General features: G+C 34.6%; 1 protein-coding gene across 1 annotated transcript in view; it reads left to right on the forward strand.

Moving 5' to 3' along the window:
* LOC149071073 (myotubularin-related protein 10) overlaps positions 1 to 22,686 on the forward strand; it is a 52,182-nt gene extending 29,496 nt beyond the window's left edge. Inside the window, exons 10-13 of the mRNA XM_089248257.1 lie at positions 44 to 174; positions 374 to 520; positions 2,838 to 3,010; positions 10,680 to 22,686. Coding sequence (XP_089104383.1) covers positions 44 to 174; positions 374 to 520; positions 2,838 to 3,010; positions 10,680 to 11,507 — 1,279 coding nt within the window. The 3' untranslated portion in view covers positions 11,508 to 22,686. The remainder of the gene's footprint in view (positions 1 to 43; positions 175 to 373; positions 521 to 2,837; positions 3,011 to 10,679) is intronic.
* The last annotated feature ends 527 nt before the right edge of the window (positions 22,687 to 23,213 follow it).

Raw genomic sequence — 23,213 nt, forward strand, 5'->3', positions numbered from 1 at the left:
TCAGTTTCATTTCAAAGGGTTCATTATTCATGTATTGTTTCAGGATGATTGAGGCAATAAGTCGAGCTAATGCAGAACATCAAAATATAAAGATATTTGATGTTGATGCCTTATGTCCAAGTGTTAAAGATATATATAGCAGTTTTATGAAGCTCAAAGAATTATGTATGCCAAGTAAGTTGTTTTTAGATTGGGAAAATTGCTTCACTTTGAACATACTTCAACTCCAATGAACCCCAATTTAACCTGATCAGAACATGATGGTCGTAAATGTTGAAAAGTGTAAAATAGCATCACAAAATTTTATCGCCTTTCCTGGATGATTTTGTAATTTCATTCAGTTTATTAATAGTTTCATTAACTTGCATTTCAGCTACGGCCCAAGAATTCTGGGAAACAGATGGTTCATACCTGAGTAAATTGGAACAGACAAAATGGCTTCATTACATATCAGCTTGCTTGTCAGTCGCTTTAGATATTGCTGAGACGCTTAGAAGGAATACTACTGCCATCTTATTAGGCAAGTCATCTATGCTTCTATATGAATGCAAAAGATGTGAATTACCATGTGATTCAATTACACAATCTTCAATTAATAACAGAAGGAATCACAAACATAGTTTTGTTGACATTCTTTCTTTTTTTTTTGCTAACTCTGCGTCATAAGATTAAACGATGATGCTATTCTATGTCTTGTATCACTCAATTATTTTCTTGATTTATGTAAAAAATCATAAATTTTGTTTGATTGACCAAGTTTTTCTGCAGTTTCTATGATGTGTGTTTGTGTGCATGTGTTGCACGAAGTTGGTTTATTATAAAAAATTAACATTGTTTCATTCGTAAGAATTTTGAAAAACGCCCTACATTTTTTGGCATGGTGGGAAATTTAAATCACAGATTCTGGAAAATTCTTAAATATCTTTATTATAAAAATCCATTGAATTAGCTGAATGCATACTGTGATCCTTATTAAATCTCGCTTTTCCCGGCATGCTGTGAACGAACCAGATCCAAACATTAAAAAATCAGATGTCCCTTGAATTTGGCAGCATACTAGCTAATGGGGGGAGGGAATACAATATACAAGGGAACCTTGCCCATCTGAGAAGCAGATTAACCAGGCTACAGAAATTTCAAAACTTCAAGAGATAAAGGAGAACTGTGTATGCAATTATTGCTCACATTGTGTAAATTTCAGGGTAATATTAATAATACCAAGAACAGTGATATTATTTGATAATTAGAAGATATTATTATTGACGTTATGATTATTTGGTTAAAAAAGAAGTAGAGAAAAAATTATTGATATATACATCTCTGGAGCACAAATTTTGTGGCTTTATTGCAGTCAAGACTTTTGACTTGATGAGGCCTTGGAAAAAAGCAGGATTCAAGACCTCAACGAATATTATATAAAAAATGCTTGTTATCAGGGTATTGTTTAAATTTATGAGATAGCATTGTAATGAAGGCCAGAACAAATGCCACACTTGTTATACAGAAATCAAACCCGACTTTCACAGCAGCAACGTCATTGCATAAATAGCGTCTTACTCTTATTATTGCTATCCTTAATTTTATTTGTGATTATTCAACATGAAAGAATATTTAATGTACCCTGGGATAAACATTGAATTTATTTTAGACAGGCAAAATGCGCTATATTTTTTATTCATCCCATTTTTTGAATTTTGTTAGGGACCAATCAAGTATTACACCAGCATCGAGAGGTGGGGAGAGGGTTTTGGATTTGCTGCCAGGGAGGGGGGGGGAAAGATGGGTTTGAATGACAATTACGCCATTGAACACTCTGTATGAAAATATTAAATATTCTCAATTTTTACTTTGTGTATATTTATTTATTATTCTCCTTAAAAACTTGATCACGTGTGGTTGGGCTCACCTAGCGCTATATAAGTCAAAACTAGACATATCCACAATAATTCCATCATCTCATTGGTTGCTAATTAGGGATACTCCAAGTCACTCCAATAGCTGTTTTTAAACAACCGTCTTGCCATTGACTGATTAACATTTCTGGAATTTAGAGAAACCATGAAGAAGACGACGAGATCTCAATACTTGGTTTTTAATTCACAGCAATGACAGTCTGTACCACTCCATTGATTAATGCTCAAAACTTGAAACACAAGCTAAACATATAGTGTATTCAGTCTATGATCAATGAGGAAAAATGATTCCTGTGCATATGTAGCAAAGTTCACTGTAGCGTAGCAGTCAGACTCACTATGTATATTTTTGAAGGACAATCCAATCACCGGCCTACACAGGATGCCCCCTTTGGAGGGGGCACAAAAGGCTTTGGGGAAAAAGTACAATTAATTTCTCAAAGAGAAATTATGAGTTATCAACCTTTGCCTTCAAATAGTATTGAAATTAGCAGAAATTTATAGTAATAATATGAAAAGGCATTTTCTTTTGATATTTTAATTACCTATATATACAAGACGATAAAATTAAAAAAAAAAATTATGTCTATATTATTATGTATATATATATATAAAATTATGTATATATATATATTTTTTCAATTTTATTTTTGTTTGTTGGGGGGTGGGGGACAAAAATGGCCAAAAATCTTTTGACGTAATACTTGAATAGCCCCCTATGATTGCAACAATTTTTTTTTATTTCTGGTGGTTTAAGCATGGTTTTTGGTGATTGTGATCCTCTTCCCCATTATTACCCTGAATAGTTGGGATTCTTCTTCATTTTGAACTTTTCCCTTACTGTGTGAGCCTGATTGATCTTGTTTTTTAATTCATTTGCATAGCAATCATTATTGTTTAAAAATTGATATTCTTTCCCCATAGAGAACGAAGGACGAGATTTAAACTGTGTACTCTCTAGTCTTGCTCAAATTCTTCTGGATAAATATTACCACAGACAGGCTGGTTTCCAAATTCTGATCCAGAAGGAATGGGTTGCATTAGGCCATCCTTTCACAGAGCGTTTGCGACATGTCAGTGGACGAGAGAATGAAGAGGTACGAATTAATCATTTGTTTAAGGTGTGGTTCGAAAATATTTTATTAAAAATTTTCATGTAAGAATGTGATTCAATTATTCAGTTGTTTTTTTAAATCGTTTGATGAGTTATTTATTTCTTACATTAGTAAATCTGATTCAAAATGCATATAGTTAGCATGGTGTAATAATTCAATGAGCTGCTGAATGAGGAGAAGAAACAATAAGCAGGGCTTTCTCTCATCCTACTTTTCCTACTTTCTGGTTTTTGTCTTACTTTTTTACCAAATCCTAGCTACAAAATTTGTGTAATTGGTTTTAATTTAGCAGAGAATTATCAATATATTGTCAAATAGTACAAATGTTGTAGATTTGCAATTAATGATTCTGCCGAAGTAGAAATTTTATCGTTTTCAAGTTTTTTGGAGGCGTTTGTGGACCATTTGTTTTATTTTTCATTTGCTTAGTTTGAGGGTTCAACAATTGCAGTAGTCATTAAAAACTTCTGTCTGGATAGGAAAAATAATTTTGTATTTACTTTTCATGGTCTTGGACAGTAACTGGCATTCATCATTCAAAATTATGGTGCACATTTTGTATATAGGTGAAACAATAGCATTACAAAGCAGTTGGATACACAGGCCTATTCTAGGTTTGATGATTCTGATGTTACCCAATAGCATTCCATTGTCTTCTGTATTTTTAGGGCATGCAGAGGCATATACAATGCATACAATACTCAGCAAAGAGCTAGAAATGAAAGTGCTTCATTTTTCAAAAACGGCTACACTGGTATTGAACAGCAAAATGTAAAGAAATCTCTTTAAAAAATGGATATCAACACAGTAAAACCATCCGGTTCACCTTGACTTATTTATATCTGAGCTTGTAATTTACACATTTTGCACTGTGTTTTTGAAAGTGGTCTCGAAGGAGTGTCATTCTTGATCGTACATGCCTTCATAATTTTCTGTGTGCCGAAGAGAGTTGACAGATTGGACTGTGGAAAGAGACTCCAAAAAATATATAATTTATATTGTGAGGAAAACAAAAGAATTATCTGTGGTTTTAGTGCATTGTTTTGGCCAAAATTTGTTTTTGTAACCAAGTCATTTCTGTCATTTTGCTTTGACTTGAGTCAATCTTATAGGACACTGAAATAGTGCTATTAAAAAAAATTTAATACAATTTCTCAAAGTTTTTTTTTTTGTTATACTATGATTGTGTTGTCTGGGTGGGGGGGTACCTGCCCATCCTACTTTTTAGTCTTGTTTTTTCCTACTTTTTCTAATTTTTTGAGTGGGAGCCCTGAATAAGGAATATGGGAAAAAATATGACTTTTCTTCTTATCTAAAGGCTAACTAAATGTTCCCTGGTGGTGCCAACTTCTGGAATTAGAGGATAGTCAATGAATATTTGACTCTTTCGCTCAAAAAAAATTTTATATTATGGCTGAGAAAACTGCTGATGGTTGCATCTTTCTTCTGTTAATTCTTTGGTATGCTCTGTTCTATGTTTTTTCCTGCCTTTATTCTAACCCAAATGATATGGAGATATTATTTAGGCAGCATGATTGTTCATATTCTTTACCAAGAAAGCTGCTGTGCTGTGAAACTAGTAGTGAAACTTTAAGGATGTGTGCTTTACTATTTACTTCGGCTTTTATTGATCACTTCATGATCTCTTTTACTGTTAAATAAGTTCCTCATTCCCTGCTAATATACACTCATACCTAATTTTTTTTTCATTTAACAACCTCAAAATTATGACTTGACCGATGTTCTCCCCAGAATATTTTTCCAGTTGAGGGGTTGGAAGGAACATCCAGGTGAAAGCTTGTACATATGGCACGATGTTATAAAAATTTCAGCTGGTAAAATCTTAGGGAGGCAGTTGGTCCAGTAAAATTACTCTGAGAAGAACACTGATCTTTTATCTTTTTCTGAATAAGCTGGTTTATTTTGGTGATAGTATTTTATATACAGTGATACCTCGGCTAACAAAGATAATTTGTTCCGGAATCATATTTGGTAGCTAAAACATAATTTTCCATAGGTTTCTATGGAAAGTTGGTGAATTTGTTCCAAGAACTTCCCAAAATTTCAAAGTAACTTTCATAAAACACTGAGAAGCACTATACAAAATAAAAACTGACTGAGATAAACAACTTCAAAATTGGATGCAGGAAAACTTTAAGGAAGATAAAAACTGAACATTTCTTTTAATTTTACCCTATGTATGCTATGCAGTCAAATTCATGAGCCGTAGTGAAAACAAAAAGTGTGTGTGTGGTGGTGTGCTTTGTGATATAGTCAGCTCATTTTTCACTCTCACACACACACGTAGATGAAAAAAAAAAGTTCTTAGAGTGTCCAGGCTGTTCAGTTTGGTATTAAGTATCTTACCTAATGCCCTGAAATTATTTATTCTATAGTCTAAGGCTTTAAAAAAAATCATTTCCTCTTAGCTTAATCATTAACTTTACATGAAATGGCTCAAAATCTTTCCAAAAGAGAAATAGTGGTGCATCTGGAAATTGATTTTGAAGTGGAAATAAATTAAACCTGGCTTGAGTGATAGTTACTGGGTGGATTTATTTTGATTAGCATTTAGCTCACGACACTGTTGTTTTATGTTAGTGAATGCATTTATATCAACTGAAATGTTTATTACCTGTATCCATATATGTTTGCCCAGGCAAAAAAACTTTAAAAACATCTTTGATAGCCGATTGTTATTTGCCAATGTTATTTAGGCAGATAAATTTACAACATAGCAAGGCTGCATCCTACAACCTTGCAGCTTCTTTTCGCAACCATAATCATTTTGTAGCTCTGATTCAAGAACCATGGGTCAGAAACGGGATGATTATGGGCCGTCTACCCAACTCCCAACTCTTCGTTAAGAAAGGAACGGGGTTTCATCCAAGAGCATGTGTATACCTTGCCAAAAGTATCCATGCCTGGGCACTGCCACAATTCACATCAGAAGACGTTGTTGCAGTTCTGATTAAGGGCAAGGGACTAAACAAGAATCGCCTTATTATGATCTGCTCAGTCTATATGGCCTATGATCTCAAAATTCCGCAAATGTTCTGTGAACTGGTGGAATACTGCGAACATCACAATATAAGTATGATATTTGGATGTGATGCCAATGCTCACCACACAGCGTGGGGCAGCTCAGACATAAATCAAAGAGGAGAAACATTACTGGAGCTCCTCATGAAAACCAATCTGGTTTGGGCTAACCAGGGGCACACACCGACTTTCCGTACATGTAATCGGGAAGAAGTTATTGATCTGACCCTGGTCTCAATAGATATTGCAAACACGATCAAGAGATGGAGGGTCAGTGATGAACCCTCCTTATCTGATCATATGTTCATAAACTTCTACTACGAAGCAACATTTACTCCCACTTTTTTTCGGAATTTTAAGAACACAAACTGGGATCTTTTTAATAGAAACCTGGAAAGCCAGCTCAACACTCTCGCCAACCCCTGTGACGAGATCTTAACAGTAGATGACTTGGATCACCATGCTGCCATTCTGACAGAGGTGATCAGGAACTCAGCGAATCAGGCGTGTCCACTCAAGCCTGACAAATCTAAAGTCTACTCAAAAAATTGGTGGACTAAAGATCTTGAACTCCTCCGTAAAGAAACGAGGAAGGCACACAGGAAGGCTGTTAGGACTAAACTTGAATCAAATTGGACTTACTATAAGGAAGTCCAACGAAAGTTCAAGAAAGAAATCAGAAAAGTGAAAAATAGTTCTTGGAAGAAGTTCTGTACAGAGATGAATTCACTGTCAGAAACTGCCAAGGTTACCAAATTGATCAAAAACAATTCCTATGATAAAATTAATGTTATAGAACGACCAGATGGTAACTATACTGCCAGCCCAGTGGAGACGCTGGAATGTCTTCTGGACTATCACCTAGGTGGACCAACGGAACCAGACTGTGGTGTACAGGCTACGCCCATCCTGGAACCAGTAGACACCTCAATAGCCAACATGATAGTTGAATATGACAAATGTACCGAAGCCTTGAGGGGATTTTCTCCCTTCAAGTCACCAGGCACAGATGGAATATATCCTATCTTTTTACAAAAAGGATGGAAAGTTATAGGCATTGAGCTGATTCGCCTCTTCAAAGCCAGCCTAGTTTTGGGATATATACCAAAAGTATGGAAGAGCTCCAGAGGTGTCTTCCTACCAAAACCAGGAAAAGACACCTATTATAAATCATCATCCTTCAGAATGATTACATTATCTTCTTTCCAGTTAAAGTTACTGGAAAAACTGATACTCTGGCATCTTCAAGAGATTCCTCTCTTAATGGGTAAGATTAATGTGAACCAGCATGGTTTTAATACAGGGTTTTCCACTGACTCTGCTCTTCATCAACTGATTTGGAGAATTGAAAACACAATTATCAATGGACAATTTGCTGTTGGTATTTTTCTGGACATCGTTGGAGCCTTTGACAACGTTACTTTTGACTCTGTATGTAAGGCACTAATAGATTTTAACATTCCACCTATGTTAACTAGATGGATTGATCATATGCTCAGGAACCGAACAATCACTGCTCATGTTCTTGATGCCCAAGCTGAAAGAGCTATCAGAAGAGGATGTCCGCAAGGAGGAATCCTTTCTCCCTTTCTATGGAACATGGTCTTCAGCTCCCTGATCTCTGACCTAATGAAAGGACCAGGGTATACACAGGCATATGCAGACGACTTAGTCGTGCTCATTCAAGGGCATGATTTATCCACAATGAGGATTCTTGCTCAACAAATTTTAAACTCTGTCAGCAGATGGGGTGACAAACACCAACTAACATTTTCCACGGAAAAAACCAGAATTGTGATTTTCACATGGAACAGAAAATGGGAAATTGGAAACTTAACCCTCAAGGGACAAGAATTAACCATATGTGACAGAGTGAAATACCTTGGATGTCACTTGGATTCTAAGCTCTCCTGGAAATCCCATATTCATGAACGAGCTAAACGGGCCACTAATATACTTATGCTGTGCAAAAGAATTATTGGTAAAGCCTGGGGTTTAAACCCTAAAACCACTCAGTGGATTTATACTGCCATAGCACGCCCAATGCTGAGCTATGGTTGTGTGGTATGGCACCAGGTGTTATCAAAGACCTCTTATGAAACTGTCTTGCAAAAAGTGCAAAGACTAGCTTGCATTCTTATCACGGGAGCCTTACCCAGCTCTCCCTCCATCGCCCTTGAAACTACTCTTAAGATACCACCTCTGAGATGGTACCTACAAGGAGAAGCGTTTAAAACTATGTATAGGATGGAAAGAAATGGTACATGGTGCAATCGACCATATATGGGATACAAACCTTCTTTCAAGAATCATCTTGACAGCTGTCTACTGGGAAAAGCGTAGATACCCTCTCTACTAATGCCAAAAGACTCCTGTTCCAAAACAAAAAATTTTACTAAATGCTTCACTATCCACATACTCAGGAGAAATGAAGTTGCCCACATAATTGATAGCATCTCAACAGGAGTTATTGAATGTTACACCGATGGCTGTAGGATTACTGATACTGAGGCAATTGATACTGGAGATTGATACTGATACTGGAGCAATTTTCCGCATCTTTGGAGTGGATCACGACTACCATAAGATACATTTGTATCTAGGCAAAACGTTGACGGTCTTTCAAGCTGAAGTATTAGCAATAGCCATACTGGCTGAAAGTCTGATTACCAAAGGGTATCATGGAAAACAAATTGTTATCTTCTCTGACAGCCAAGCAGCACTATTGGCTCTTGACAACTTCCTCAAGTTTCAACTGTGTGTAAAATACTGCACTGACATGCTGAATAACTTGGCCGCATTGAGCAACAACATCAACCTTTACTGGGTTCCTGGTCACGTAAATTTCCAGGGAAATGAACTCGCAGACCAGATAGCCAAAGAGGCAGCGAACATAAGCTATCTGGTCCTGAACCTTTCTATCCTGTTTCGATGTCAACCATCAAAGGAGATGTCAAACAATGGATAGAAGACAAACACATGCGGCAATGGAACTCAAGGCAGGACTGCAGACAGGCCAAGCTGGCCTTGGGAACCCATCCGAATATTGCTAAAAAACTTATCTCATTGAACAGGAAACAAATTCGACAGGTTATACAGATCATCACTGGTCATGCTAACCTAGCGAAACACCTACACAACTGTAGTTATACAGATTCACCTATTTGTCCTGCGTGTGGAGAAGAAGACGAAACTCCACTCCACTATGTGGGACGATGTCCCGCCTTCTCCATCCCGAGAAGGAACTACTTCGGTGATCATCAGGTGACTCTAAGTGAAGTTGTGAATGCTCCCAGCATTTACAACTTGGTAAATTTTCTAAATTACACTAAACACCTAAATTCATGGTGAGTTTCAATTCTGCTTTAACTTGAACTTTCGTGCATTACTATTTAATAACCTCATGTTGAGTTCTCAGCCATATCCCTGAGACCTTCTCTGCTCCTTTTCTAAAAGGGCACCGCAGACAGGAGCAGCCTCAAATTCTCTGACATGGCTTTACTGGTTGCGGTTCTCCTTAATGTCCCATACAGAGACCCAATACAATGTGGTAATAGACACCATAACTCTCGTCCCCGGAGCAGTCACCAAACTCTGGGTATTTCCACAGAATAATATCTTTCTTCATTCTTACATGACCTACAACTCATGTTGAACCACTTGGTGCTAGAGCAATGGGCAAAATTTGCCTAAGCTCTTCCCCTATGGGACGCCAAATGATGATGATGATGATGATTGATAGCCTATTCACAAGCTGAGGCAGTCGTTAGCCATGGTATCAACTAAATGGTAAAAGAGGTGTATTAGTGTAATACACCTCTTTTACAGACAAGTGTTTTTGCCAGTGTCTAGAAAAGGGGACTTTACTGTAATTTAGCAAAAGTGAGCTATATAGAAGAAATCAAGAGATTTTTGTAATTTTATAAAATTGATGAACAACTTGTTTTTAATTCATGAATTTCTATTTTCTTCTTACATCATTTCCTTTCATGTAACTTTTTTGGTATTAATTTTTAATATCCAATCTCAAATTTTGATTTTAGGTATTCAAAACATACGGAATTTTTTTGTAAAAAAAATTTTTAAATAATTACTTGTAACCGCAGTAATGTATGGACTTTCTTCAAAGACTGGACCTAATTTTCAAAAAAGACTATTTTAAACTGATATTTTTGTAACTACTCTCGCCATTTTGTCTCATACTTTGCCTTGGTAATCTGTGTCTTAAAGAAAAAAACTGGTATTGAAAACTATAAAAAAAAAAATCATTCTTTCAGTGGGTCATGGTATGTAATCCTATCAAAAATTAATACTACCGATTGATTGATTAGCTGTGGTTCACATAAAATTTTTACCAATTGTGCACCCACTTAAACAACTATACTACACACAAACCTTGTAAACATTCCTTGAAGGAATTGCTAACAAATTGGTGCGTGCTGGAAAGTGTTGTGTGTATATATATATATGTATATATGTTTGTGTGTGTTCCTAAGGCATTATGAATGTCTGAGGTATGTGTGCTTTGTGTTTGAAGTGCTATCGTCAATAATTCTCTGGTGATACTTATTTTTTGTCTTAACTTTCATACATATTTTCTTTTTTATAGTCTCCTGTGTTTCTCCTGTTTCTTGATTGTGTATGGCAACTTATGCAACAGTGTCCTACTGTGTTCGAGTTTTCTGAAACGTATCTGACCACCTTGTGGGACAGTTGTCACATCAGTGTGTTTGACACTTTTTTGTTTAGCAGCCACAAAAACCGAGAAGATGCTATCTGCATGTATAAATCCACAACCAACCCTTTTAAGCTGCGCTCAGTTTGGAACTGGACAAAGCAGTTTAGTCGCAATGACATCAAACTCTTCCACAATCCTCTTTACATATTGAATAGGTACAAAGATGTGGTTTTGAACAGAAAATCTCCATCATTGAGGCCCAGGTCATTCAGCACTTTAAAAGATACCAGATTATCTGATCAGAGACCTTTAATGGTCACTCAAGGAAAAGTAAAACCTGTTCTGTGGTCAGAAGATGAAGAAAACCTCTTGAAGATAGATATCGCTATACCAACGCTGTCTGTTTGGCGTCAGTGTTATTTTAGATGGATCCCATTGGCTCATGTGCTTGGTGGAGGTCCCGCTGTTTTGTTTCTCAATAACATGAAAGTTGCTGATGAAATCGACATGTTAGAAAAAATATTAATAGTTAGGAACAAGCAGAGGCCACCCTCACTTCACCGCAGAACAGCCTCCGATGATTACACATTGTCTGCAGACATAGTCGATTTGTGCCACATTCAGGACGGTTCTCGAGTTATTACTTCTGCTTATCCTTTTTCACCAGTTGCTCCCTGTGATTGGCATTCGTACCAGTTTGTACCGTCATCCTCATGTCTACAAATAAGCTATTCCTCCGATGATGACTTGGATGACTGAAATGGAAAGAATAAACATCTTCAACAAGGCTACGGAAACATTTCCACTGATTTTTAAAGAAATGTTCATTTTGATACATTTGTGATGATGTTATCTTGAACTGATATTAGTCTTTCAAAGTGGTGCCCTTGTATTATACCAAAGTTTATATGATAAACTAATCCTTAGTGATTGCAAATTCAGCTGAAATGAGTAAGGTACGTGGGAAATGTTGTTAATGAGTTAGTGGTGTAGCTATTTCTTTTGATTATGGCTAGCAGAACTATGATGAAGAATAAGCCGTAATGAAAGTAAAAGTAATAGCTCGTTTTCATTTAGTCATAGAAGTATGCTCTGCATGGTAAAAAAAGGTGCTGCTTAAACACTTGAATTTCTAAAAACAATTTATAATCAATTAATTTCTAATCAGCTTCTTAGGACTTTAGAATTTACGCAAGCAAAGTGATATGCAATTTTCAATTAACTGTTTTTATCAAGAAGTTTTTAAAATTGTCATAATTAATCATTATTAATCTCCACATTGCAGTTTAGGTTTTTTTTACAATTGTTATCTCACAGTTCTCCAATCTTACGAAAATTAAAAGTTAATTACAGTTGAGTCTCCATTGATAAAAGAAGTCATTTTGTTCCATCAAAAATTTACTTTATAGAAAACTTATTGAGAAATAATTTTCAATAAAGAGTAAAATAAGAACGAAATGTGAGTGTTCCAGTGTAAACTTTGTTATCTAGAGACTTCACATCATGAGATAAATATTTTTATGTATATTGAGATGGTATTTTTGAAATTATGTTATTCGTGAGAAATTTTATGAGTATTACTTCCATTTCAAATTATATAATAATATCGATCATATTTTATTCAACTGAAAAGGCTATCATATGCATTTTTATTTGATGGTACAAAAGTCTGTATATATATACATTAAAACGTGTGTTTTTAATTCTTGAATAATATTCTGAAAAAAATAGTCAAATTATATCGAGAATTATTTAAAAATTTCATTTAAATTCCATGTATTTTATATTGGCTTAATTTTTCTGCAATTTTTGTGTGTTATAAATTTACAAGCATGAAGTCAGCTTCCATATTTTCTTCTATTTGTGTGTGTGAATCGCATTGTTCAGGTCACAAAATGTGTGAATTCAATGTGCTGTATGGATTGTAAATGTTATTCAAAATGTTGAAAAATGAAAGAGCTTTTTGGTTTTTACATATTCTGTTGGACAGTTTCTGTAGGTTTTGCAAGAGACTCTGTGTTTAGCTATTTGAAGACTACAGTTATGATAAGTTCCTGATTTAAGCTGTGATTGCGTGACTAAATTCACTTTTTGTGATCTAAGGCTTTTCATTTTAAGTTGTTTTTTTTTTGTATGAGTATGATATAATCATTTTAAATTTTTAAAGAAATCGTCTAAATTTAGCAATTTTTCCTTTCGAGTGTTTTTCTTTTCACTAAATTTTATATATAGCATTAATTTTTATTCCAAAATATCCACAACTGGATATAGACATATACCTATGAATTTGTGTACTTTTTTAAAATATAAAAAGTTTAACATCTGTAGCATCGAATGAAAAAAAAAGTTTTTTCATCTTTAAATTTTTTTTTCTTTCAAATTTATAAAACAGTAGACTCTCAACTGTTCAGCCTAATTTTGCAGACGATCAGGCCAGATTACAAAAAAAGCCAGATAGGCCGAATTCTATAAATGCTCACTTCCTATCCCCCACCCATACCATTAAAACCCCCTTTTTATACCAAAACCTGCTCTTATTCATATTTTCTGACTTATTCATACAGACCAGTGTTTTAAAAAATATGTGTTAGCACTGAACATTTCAAAACTTATTACAGAAAAAGTAAGTTGAAAAGAATAAAAATATTTTATACATTTTTTTAGATAAATTTTATAATTTTCTAGTTTAACTGCAGGAAACAAAATAATGTATTGAATATGAGCATAATATTGAGTATGAATCTTACAATATGAATACATATACTTTTAAAATATACAAAATATTAATGTAGACTTAGTTATTACAAAAATTATTTAAACTTATTTTACAGTTCATTTATAAATGATTACACTTGGTTTGCCTTGGTAAAGTATTTTTTTATTTTATCATTAAGAATTATTGTTATTTTTCAACTAAGCCAGATAGCACAGAAGCTGGATAATCAAGAGTCTACTGTACTTCAAAATTGCTTCATTCTGTTTTGCTCAAAATATGAACTTCATTTTGATGTTTGCAATTTTAGCCTATGTACGGAAAGTGTTTTCTTTTAGATTTCAAGGAAAGTTCAAATTAAATTTCATCATTGTCTTTGTGTATTCTTTCTGTGAATTCAAACACAAAAAAAGGGAAATCATAATGGCAGACTAACTTTAAACTAGTACTTTATAACTCTGTTACTGAAAGAAGTAGAGAATACTCTTTTTTCATATGTTGTGTGAAATAGGAATCATATTTTAAATTAATTGAAGAAAAAATGTATTTCAAGTTCCCAGTGAAATAAATTTTTTTCCCTCTCTTTAACCAAAGAATATTCATATAAATACATTTTTGTGCTTGTTTTTATGTCATTTGTAAGCAATAAGAATTATTTCTCTTCCCCCTACCCCCATCATTGAATTGGCTTTTCAAAGCAGCATCTTCATATAATATATATTAAGTATTTATTGCATTTCTCATTGATTAGCAATTACCTCATACAACTGTTTTGTTTTTTTTTGTAATGTTACTAACATGAATGACTCTTTTTATACTTGTTTGTCATAACTTTCATCTTGAATGTTTATTCAAGTTCAATTTCATATTCCACTGAAAAAAAAAATTAAGATTTTTTTTTAATAATCCAAATTTGTTCTAATATTGTTTGATGAATGTTCACACAACATATAAACTTTTTCTAGTAGACTGTTTTCTATTTCAGTTTCGTTCAATCTTTTTCACACCTGCTCACCAGTGAAAATGGTTTGACAATTTTGCAAACCTACAGTAATGAGAGAAATAATTTGTTGACTGGTAAAAAAAGAATAAAATTGGAATGATAATTTGTGAACTGGCAAAAATAAGTGAATATGAGATAATGTGTAGACTAGCTAAATAAATAAATATGAGAGAGGAAATAATTTCTGGATCAGTAAAAAAAAATTCTGATTTGAGAACCAGAGATCTCTAAAAAAATTAAATAAATTGGAGGAATATAATTTCCAGACCTGCTGATGGCAAAAACAAATTTAGAGACCATATTTTTTTTTAACTTAAAACTGTATCAGCTGCATAGATTGGCTAAAAAAATGTTTGCAGACAGGCAGAACAGATAGCAGTTGAAGAACACTGTTCTATTTCATACGATCTATAATGATTTCAGTTTTATATTGAGTGTTTCAGTTGCTATTGGCAAAGACTTTATAAAAACAGATTTTTCAAGATTTCTTAAATTATTTTTTCTCCATCAGTACTATCACGTATCAATTGCATGTTTTGTGGAAACTGAAATTTTTAATGCACTCTTATATCTCTAAAAAAATTTCCTGTTTTGTAACAATACTTTGAGCCTTCTTGAAGTATCCTTTTATCAGTTTAATCCTTACCATGTCTTCCAAAAAGTTAGGATCAACCTCATTTATTGTAAGAGTTCAAGTTATTTCTTCTGATGATGACAAAAAAATTTTCAAAGTATTAGAAATCTTGATATGTTTCATCGAGCGAGTTTTGTGTCTTCGCTCCTAGGTTCTGTATTGTATTGGTTAATAATATTAATAGAGTTTCATAGTAGTCTTCCAGCTGTTTTGCACTGCCATTTCTCCTAGTACAAATTCATCTTTTTTTCCCTTTTCAATCTTAAAGCTGCACAGTATCCAGAAAAATTGACTCTTCCATAATCATTATGTAGTATTCAGTTTTAAAAAAGCATTAAAAATTTGATATGAATATTTTTATTAATAATTGTATTGAGATATGTAGCAGTATTGATACTCCAGTAGTAGTCATTCAGTGTTTCAAGATACTCTCAAAATTTGATATTTCAACAAGCTGTTTGGACATATTTGAAAATTGGTGCAGGTGAAATTTTTTGTGTTACTGAAATAGTCATGTTATCTACATGCATATACATTTCTCAGTTTTATACTTTTAAGATGATGGTTTATTCCTAAGGGCAAATTATTTTATTATGACTGTATTTTAAGTTTTTACTTATTACCTGGAATTGAATTTTAATACGGGATTTGTCAATGCTAGAATGTTTACCAAATACAACATTTTTACAAAAAAAACATGGTTTGTTGTACCCAGTAATTATAACAAAAAAATTTAGCACAGTAGCTCTTTCATATGTATAATAAATTCAGTTAGAAAATACATTTATAAGTATCATAAGTATATCTTCTTTTCTCTTTTAGTAGATCAGTATAGTATTGAAGAAATACAGTGAACCTTCCCCTCCCCCGACGGACACCCCTCAAATGCAGTCACCCCTCTTTTACAGCCAAATAGTAATTTCCCTGTGTATAATAAAACTGCTTTTCAAACCCCTGATCAACAGTTACTCCTCTTTTACAAACAAATTTTTTTTGTACCACTGGTGTCTGGAAAAGAGGTTTTGCTCAGGCTCGTAATTTGGGGATTTGGAAATACACTAAAAATGGTATATACATACATTGAGTACATGTTCTTTGCCACCCCCCCCCCCCCCTCCTCAAACTAACGTAAATAATTATTATTATAGTATATTAATATTTTTTGGGTAGATTTTGAGTACATTTTGCCATCAAAAATAAAAGTAGAGCTTTGCTCATTTTTCACCCATAATGTAATCGCTGGCATCTTGGCTTCAAAATGTCCTCATCAGTTATCATTACCATTTCAAGCTGCTCGAAACATTTTTTTCTGGAAAGAGAAACTTTGTTGAATTTGGAGTCCCTGCTATGCTTGGTAATACATCTAGTTTCACTACTTTGGTGAAAAAAAGAAGCTCCTCAAGTCATTGACTCTCACTACTTTTTGCACATATGTATTGCCAACAAAGACTCTTCCACCAACTCTGAAAGAAATTTGGTCAATAGCCATAAAAGTTAAATTTATCAGAAGCAGGTCTTTGAATCATCGAATTTTTAAGATTTTGTTGATGTAAAAAAATCAAAAACATTATATAGCGGAACCTTTGAAATACACATGTAACGTGAATTTTATTTATCGCTCCCACAAACACATTTTTTGTTTTTCCGGAAACATCTGATGTCTTCATGAGTTTTAATCCAAGAACTGTCGTCTCTGATTCATAAACAAATTTTGATAATGCGGAAACCTGTCCAACTTTCGAAAATATACCCGGCGATTTGCGATTCTGCTTTAGGTTAGCATTACTCTATAACATTTTTGTAAAAGATCTTTTATCAAAATTTTATAGTGTAATGCTGGCCCAGGGGTGCAAGAGCTGCGCCGAAACGGTTCTCTTGCTACATGGTGCGCCGAATCCCTGCGCATTTGCGCCAATCCTTGTTTGTGGTTCGCGGAGGTATTGCTAATGCACTGTAGTGCGTCAAATACCCGGAATTTAGGAAAAAGAGGCAGGAAAATGTTGTTCACGAGACGCGTTCTTTCCGAGACAAGGAAAAAGATATGGTGGGGAAAAACTTTTTTCACTTCCCCACAATCGCGCTATTTCGTGACCTTGGAAAGTAGTTCAATAACGGTTCTGTACCGTTATTGGTATAACCCGAGGTCTAAAAGTCCCTGAATGAATATGCTGAATTTTCCGATTTCGGAGAGCGTTTTTTCTCCTGCGGGTTATATACTTTCTTCTCTTGAAAATAACGGTAATTTCGCCGCTACCAACCTGCGTTCAAAGATAGCGTATCTACGCCGTGGATTCGCTTTATTTCCCACAAGATTGCACACGCACCTTTGTGAAGAATCGAAAAGGGGGGATTGGTGTACTCGTTGAAATTACCGAAAATTTTCGGAGATCGTTGGGGAAAAACGGGATCTGTAAGAACTCCAGCCAAAACATCCATAGTTTTGTTGTCTAGCCACCATGCTGTCGTGTGGCTATCGTCGGCGGTTGCCAATCGTGACAATTTCACATCGCGAAAATCCGGATTTGGCGCGCACAGGGCCTCGAGGAAAAAAAAAAAAATCTCTACCCGTGCAGAACCTATTTTTGGTGCTACTGATCACGTTTTTTTTTTTTGGTCGACAAAGCTTTCACACCCTTTCAACTCCATTTGGCACCCCTCCTAAAGCGGCACCCAATATGGCCGCACGGTCCGCCCCTGTGTTGGTGGGGGAGAAGCATGCTGTTAACAATAGTCAATAAATTTGTACTAGAACATGCTCATTTTACATAACTTCTGTGAGATACCTATTATATATAAATGTCCCCTACCTTTCCAAAACATGTTGGAGAGAATGAAATGTTTGCACGTTCTCTTGTTTTTTGCACTCCCTCTTGTGCATTGCTGGGATGGTACATTACTCCTTCACGTATTGCTGGGATGTTGCTTAACATCGTATCACCAACAGAACTATCAATTATGGGTGATGAATTGGTTGCACTACAATGCAAAGAAGTGAAATCAGTTCAGAGAATAGATAGATATTGGGCAGACATGTTAGAACTTTGTAACCTTGAAAGCAGCTCAAAGTTCAAAATTTTGCCAGTTTTGGTAAAGGCTTTTTTATCTTTAGCACATATGGTAATGCAGACAGTGAAAGAGAGTTCAGTGTTAACAAAAATATGTTTGAACAGTGAAAAATCTGTCCATTCAATGCTTTTGGCAAAACTTTTGTCATTTCACAGAAAAATTACTCCTTATGTTGCAAATATAGTTAGTTTTTAGTTCTGTTCCATTTTCAAAATTTCTGCTCCAAAAATGAAAGTTTGCTGCTCCAAAATGGGTGAGGGGCGCTTGCACCCCTGCTGGCCTCAAACAAGTTTTACTGTGTATTTCAAAGGTATCTTGAAGAAACACATACTTGTTAAATTACTCTTTCATAGTTTTTATTTTATTACATTTTATATGTTTTAAAGTGCTTTTCAGGAAGTGGGTCTGTGGTCTTCACACTACTGACACAAGGGCTCCGTGGAACTAAAAAGTTAAGAACCCTTGTTATAGAATTACTTCATTCATCTATATGAAGTACTCTATACCTCATCTTCCAGTAAAGTGATTCCCAAATGAAGGTTAGGGTGCTTCAAGATACTACTCTGATTGACCGATGATTCCCAGCCAATGTGTCCAATTACTTTTTAGTGTCAGTAAAATGGTTAGAGATTAAGCAGGAAATGCTGTAAGATATAGTAAATAATAAATCTCGTTATCAAAGGGTGCTATGAACACATAATTCTGGGGGAATCTGTTGTAGTAATTTGGATAAATTGTCATTCTCCTTAATTTTTTTTTTTTTTTTAATCTTAATGGTTAATTTAAAGGGTTTGTTTCTCTTGCTCTTATTGCCATTTGTATCATTGAAACAATCTTTTATTGTAAAAACAAAAATTCAAATTTCTTTTTTTTTACAAAAATTTGAAATAATTGTTTCCATGTGAACTTGTTGTAGAATTTTGCTTATTTTTTCATAAAGTTTGAAGAAAAAAGCTTTTGGACAGTATCAAGTGCATCTGTACAGAGCTATTTATTATTTACAACATGGTTGATATGTAATGAGTTTATAAATTCCTGTTGTATGTGCTTGTGGGTTAGCAGATATTATTTTTCCATTTCATACACAATATACATGGTGTTTTAAATTTTTCTTCTATTGGACTATATCTGAAACCATTGACTTTAGAGGTATACTTTCAATTACGAAACGTTTTCAAATGACATGCAGTTTCTTAATTTATCTTAATTTTTTTTGAGGGGTTATATCCATAAAAAAAGAATAAACTTTTTACATAGTCCCATCTTAAAATTTCCAATTAGTGAAATGAGAAACTGGCTTTGAAAAGGCATTTGTGGTAAATTCTGTATTTTTAAATCCAATAATCATTGAGATATTGATAAAAAAAATTACGTTTTTGCGACTTATCCCGGTGTTGGCGTATTTGTATTAGCTTGAAAATATCAATTTTAGGGGACTGTACACAAGTGAAATGACCACAGTTATTGATTATTTTGTTAATATTATTTTATTGTGCATTAGAAAGATAAGTGCTTTTCATCGCTTATACTGCTTCAGATACTTTTCATTCAAAGACCACGAAGTGAAATGGAAAAAAATACAGCGTATTATATAGATATGTCTCTGAATGAAATTGAGTGAAATTTTACTAGTTATACAACTTCATGCCACTGGCAAGCATGGATCCAGGGGGGGGGGGACTGAGGTGTGCCACCCCCATCGTATCCCTCAATGATCTGCTACAAAATATTTTTCGGAACAAAAGAAAATCATTACTTCGTAAGTCAAATATCTTGACAAATATTGCATTTAAAAACAGAATTTTTTGCAAATGACTTTTTGGAGCATGATCTACATTTCACTAATTGGAAGTTTTGGCATTTTGGCGCGCGGGAACTGTACGCTGTATAAGAAGTTAATTTTTTTATGTATACCATCATAAAAAAATTACAAAACTTTAATAAACTGCACGTTATTTGAAAACTTTTTGTAATTGGAAGTATACTCCAAGTGTCAATGGTTGCAGAGAGAGATAGTGCCCTATGAAGAAACAATTTGAAACATCTTGTATACTACGTATGTGTTGTTTAGTGTTAAATATACTGACATTTTTCTGTGATATATTGTTCTTTTAAAATCCGGGTCATATTTGTGCTCTTCAGATGCAAATTCTCATGTCTGTATGTGTATATTTATTCATTTTGAGCTGTATGACTGTTTTGATTCTATATACTAGTAGTTTTCAAAAGGTGATCACTACCAATCAAAACAAGTATTTTTAGGTCAATTTCATTCAGGGTTTAAGGCTCTCCTATGTTAATTATATTTTTCCAATTTATCGATAGCAAATCGACTATAAACAGAAAAATTACAGTATAAAAAAATATATCATGCGCGCACACGTTAATAGTCGTGATATTTAAAAATCGAAACTTTTTGGAAGAGAAAAGATACTAAAAGCTAACTACATTTTTAGAATATTATTTGGTCTTAATTTTTTCTCATGCTTTTGTTATATTTGATTTATTATATACTTGTAATTTAAGAGAGTGTAAAATGTATTGCATCAGCAAAGAAAATTAAAACGTTTAAACAATTTTTGGGAGAGGAGTAGAAAAAAAATTAACTACCTCAAGGTGGATTTGAACCCGGGTCTTCAGGTTCACATGACCTATACCAATTCAGTTGATGTAGGAGGGCCTAAAACTGTTCACTATCTAAAGCCTATAGTTTTCGAAAAGAAAAGTTTCGTTTTTTCGAAATGTATTACACTTTCATCACTCGCTGCCAATAACCACGGTATTTTGATTTTTCCCTAACGCGAATTAAATTGAAGAATGTTTGTGTTTGGCTTACAATGTTACGTGTTATTCTGTCAGAATGCATTGTAATTATACATAAGAAAGCCACCCCTTGTGACCGACAGATCGTACGATATTACGGTAGTGGGAATTATCGTAAATAGCGGTGCATTTGCGAAATTAACCACCCGGACACAGCCCGAAGTGCTTAAAATACGGGGGGGGGGGGGCCCTCATGAAAATTAGATACGGTAAAAATTTTCGAGTGTAAAGCATGTAAATTGGTAGGCAGGCATTTCTAAAAATCACTTTGCGCGTGATGCCCCTAAGACAACCCTGACCCACCAACTCCGGTCATATCGCCATACAGCAATTTACTACCGATCGAGTTGTGTTGAAAATGGTGGCCTCATGGTCGGTTGGAAAAGGATTTGTTATCTATGTTCTTCCTGAGGCCAACCAAGGCCTGGATGGCAACTACACGTTTTTTCAGCCAGGGCAAGCACTCATTCTGCCACCACCTCATAAAATGAAAGAGGGGTAAAAGAATGATATTTGCATCCCCCCCCCCCCGGATCAAATATCACCAGATCAGCACCTAGCAGAAGGCCTTCGCGCAAAGCTTGTGACGTAAAGTCATCTCAACTATAGCTATTGGATATTGCAGGCCGACGCATGCGCCATCTTTACCCTTTTTTTTGTAGTACATCCAGCGCAATACCGGGGGGGTAGTGGTCATCTACCACAAAAAAAATGAAGGCTGCCGTCAGAGCCGCGACTAAGGAGGAGCAGGCGGGTCTGATCAACACCATCTATAGCAGAGTAGGCCTCCGCGCGAAGCTCGTGTTGTTACTTTTCTTTCATTCAAACCGAGCACAACTCGGGTCTATTACCATTTATGGGCGATATACGCCCATTCCAAACGGCTTTCTTCTCCATTTGTCTAAGATGTTGTGATTGTGCAATGTCCTGTACGGTCATTTTGACACCATCATTCTGTCTCAAATAGAAGCCGTACCTCTCTGCAGAAACGATTCTGATGAGGATAGCGTTGACTTCTAACTCATGTAACCTCTGAAAACACAGGCGTAAACCAGTATTAGGTTCCATGTACCCGAGGTTCTCTCTTGCCCAATATTTTTTCATCCCATCTCCATAATACCTATAGAGACATCGGGTTTGATGCCCCCTACAAATATTTTCAATCCCTTTTAATGTTTCGAATTATTTTACGCCTGTGCTAAAAATCCTTGGGTACAGTAGGTAAATTCTTTATCAACCTGGGGCCCATAAACAAAGAAAAAAGTTTGTGAACCCATGCTATAAAATAATATTAAAATGAATTGATTTTTGTTTTTTTATATATTGGTAAGATATGTAATAATTATTATTCACTTTTTATGTGTACAAACAAAAATTGTATATAATCCAGTCGAAAATACCAAATACATTGGTCACATTTTATTGTAAAAAAGTGTTTTAAAATTTTTTAATGTCGCAAGTATTTCACGGGAAAAGGAAAAAAAATATGAAACAAATTTTCACAGAGTCATGGTATCAATTCATGAGGTGGTTTCGTGTATTTTTTTTCTTTTTTCTACACATATTAATCAAAAAATAATATATGTCATGTCTCAAAATGATATGCGACTGAAAGTCTTTATATAAAGAGTTTTGTTGTTGAGTGAGAATGTTGATATATTTATTAATTAATTTACAGATTTTACAAGATTAATAAAAAAAATGCTTTTAATATTTCATTTTATATTTCGTGGTATTATTTAAGTTTCTGTGCTATTTTATTCTTTTTTTCTTACAGTGTGGACAACATATGCTCAACCCATGACTCGCGAAGTCATCTGATGCTGCCCTTGATCAGAGACTTACGCAGGAGGGGGGTGTACCTCCCCAAGCTGATCAAAAACTATTTTTTTAAAAACATTTCGATAAAAAAATTGAAATATCGAAAGAAAATACCCTTTATATTAACCACTTTCTGTTGATTCAAACCCTTTTTGAAGGGTAGGAACTCAAAATTTTTCGGAAAGAAAATTTTGTGACCCCCTCCCCTCTAAAAGTCGATCCTGCGTACGCCCCTTTGCCCGTGATCTCCATTTTTTTATTTTTTTTTTGTAAAAATGAACTAAGCGGCACATTTACGACCAGATGATTTAAATGTCACACGGTTCAGCTCTTAAGTGGTAAGCGGCACATTTCCAAATCATTTAGGTGTCTCTCGGCACATTTCCAGATCACTGAAGTGACCGC

Source organism: Pholcus phalangioides, unplaced genomic scaffold, assembly GCF_987345545.1.
Source record: "Pholcus phalangioides strain wild (caught in Gottingen) unplaced genomic scaffold, Ppha-v1.0 ptg000019l_1, whole genome shotgun sequence".
Classification (NCBI taxonomy): Eukaryota; Metazoa; Arthropoda; class Arachnida; order Araneae; family Pholcidae; genus Pholcus; species Pholcus phalangioides.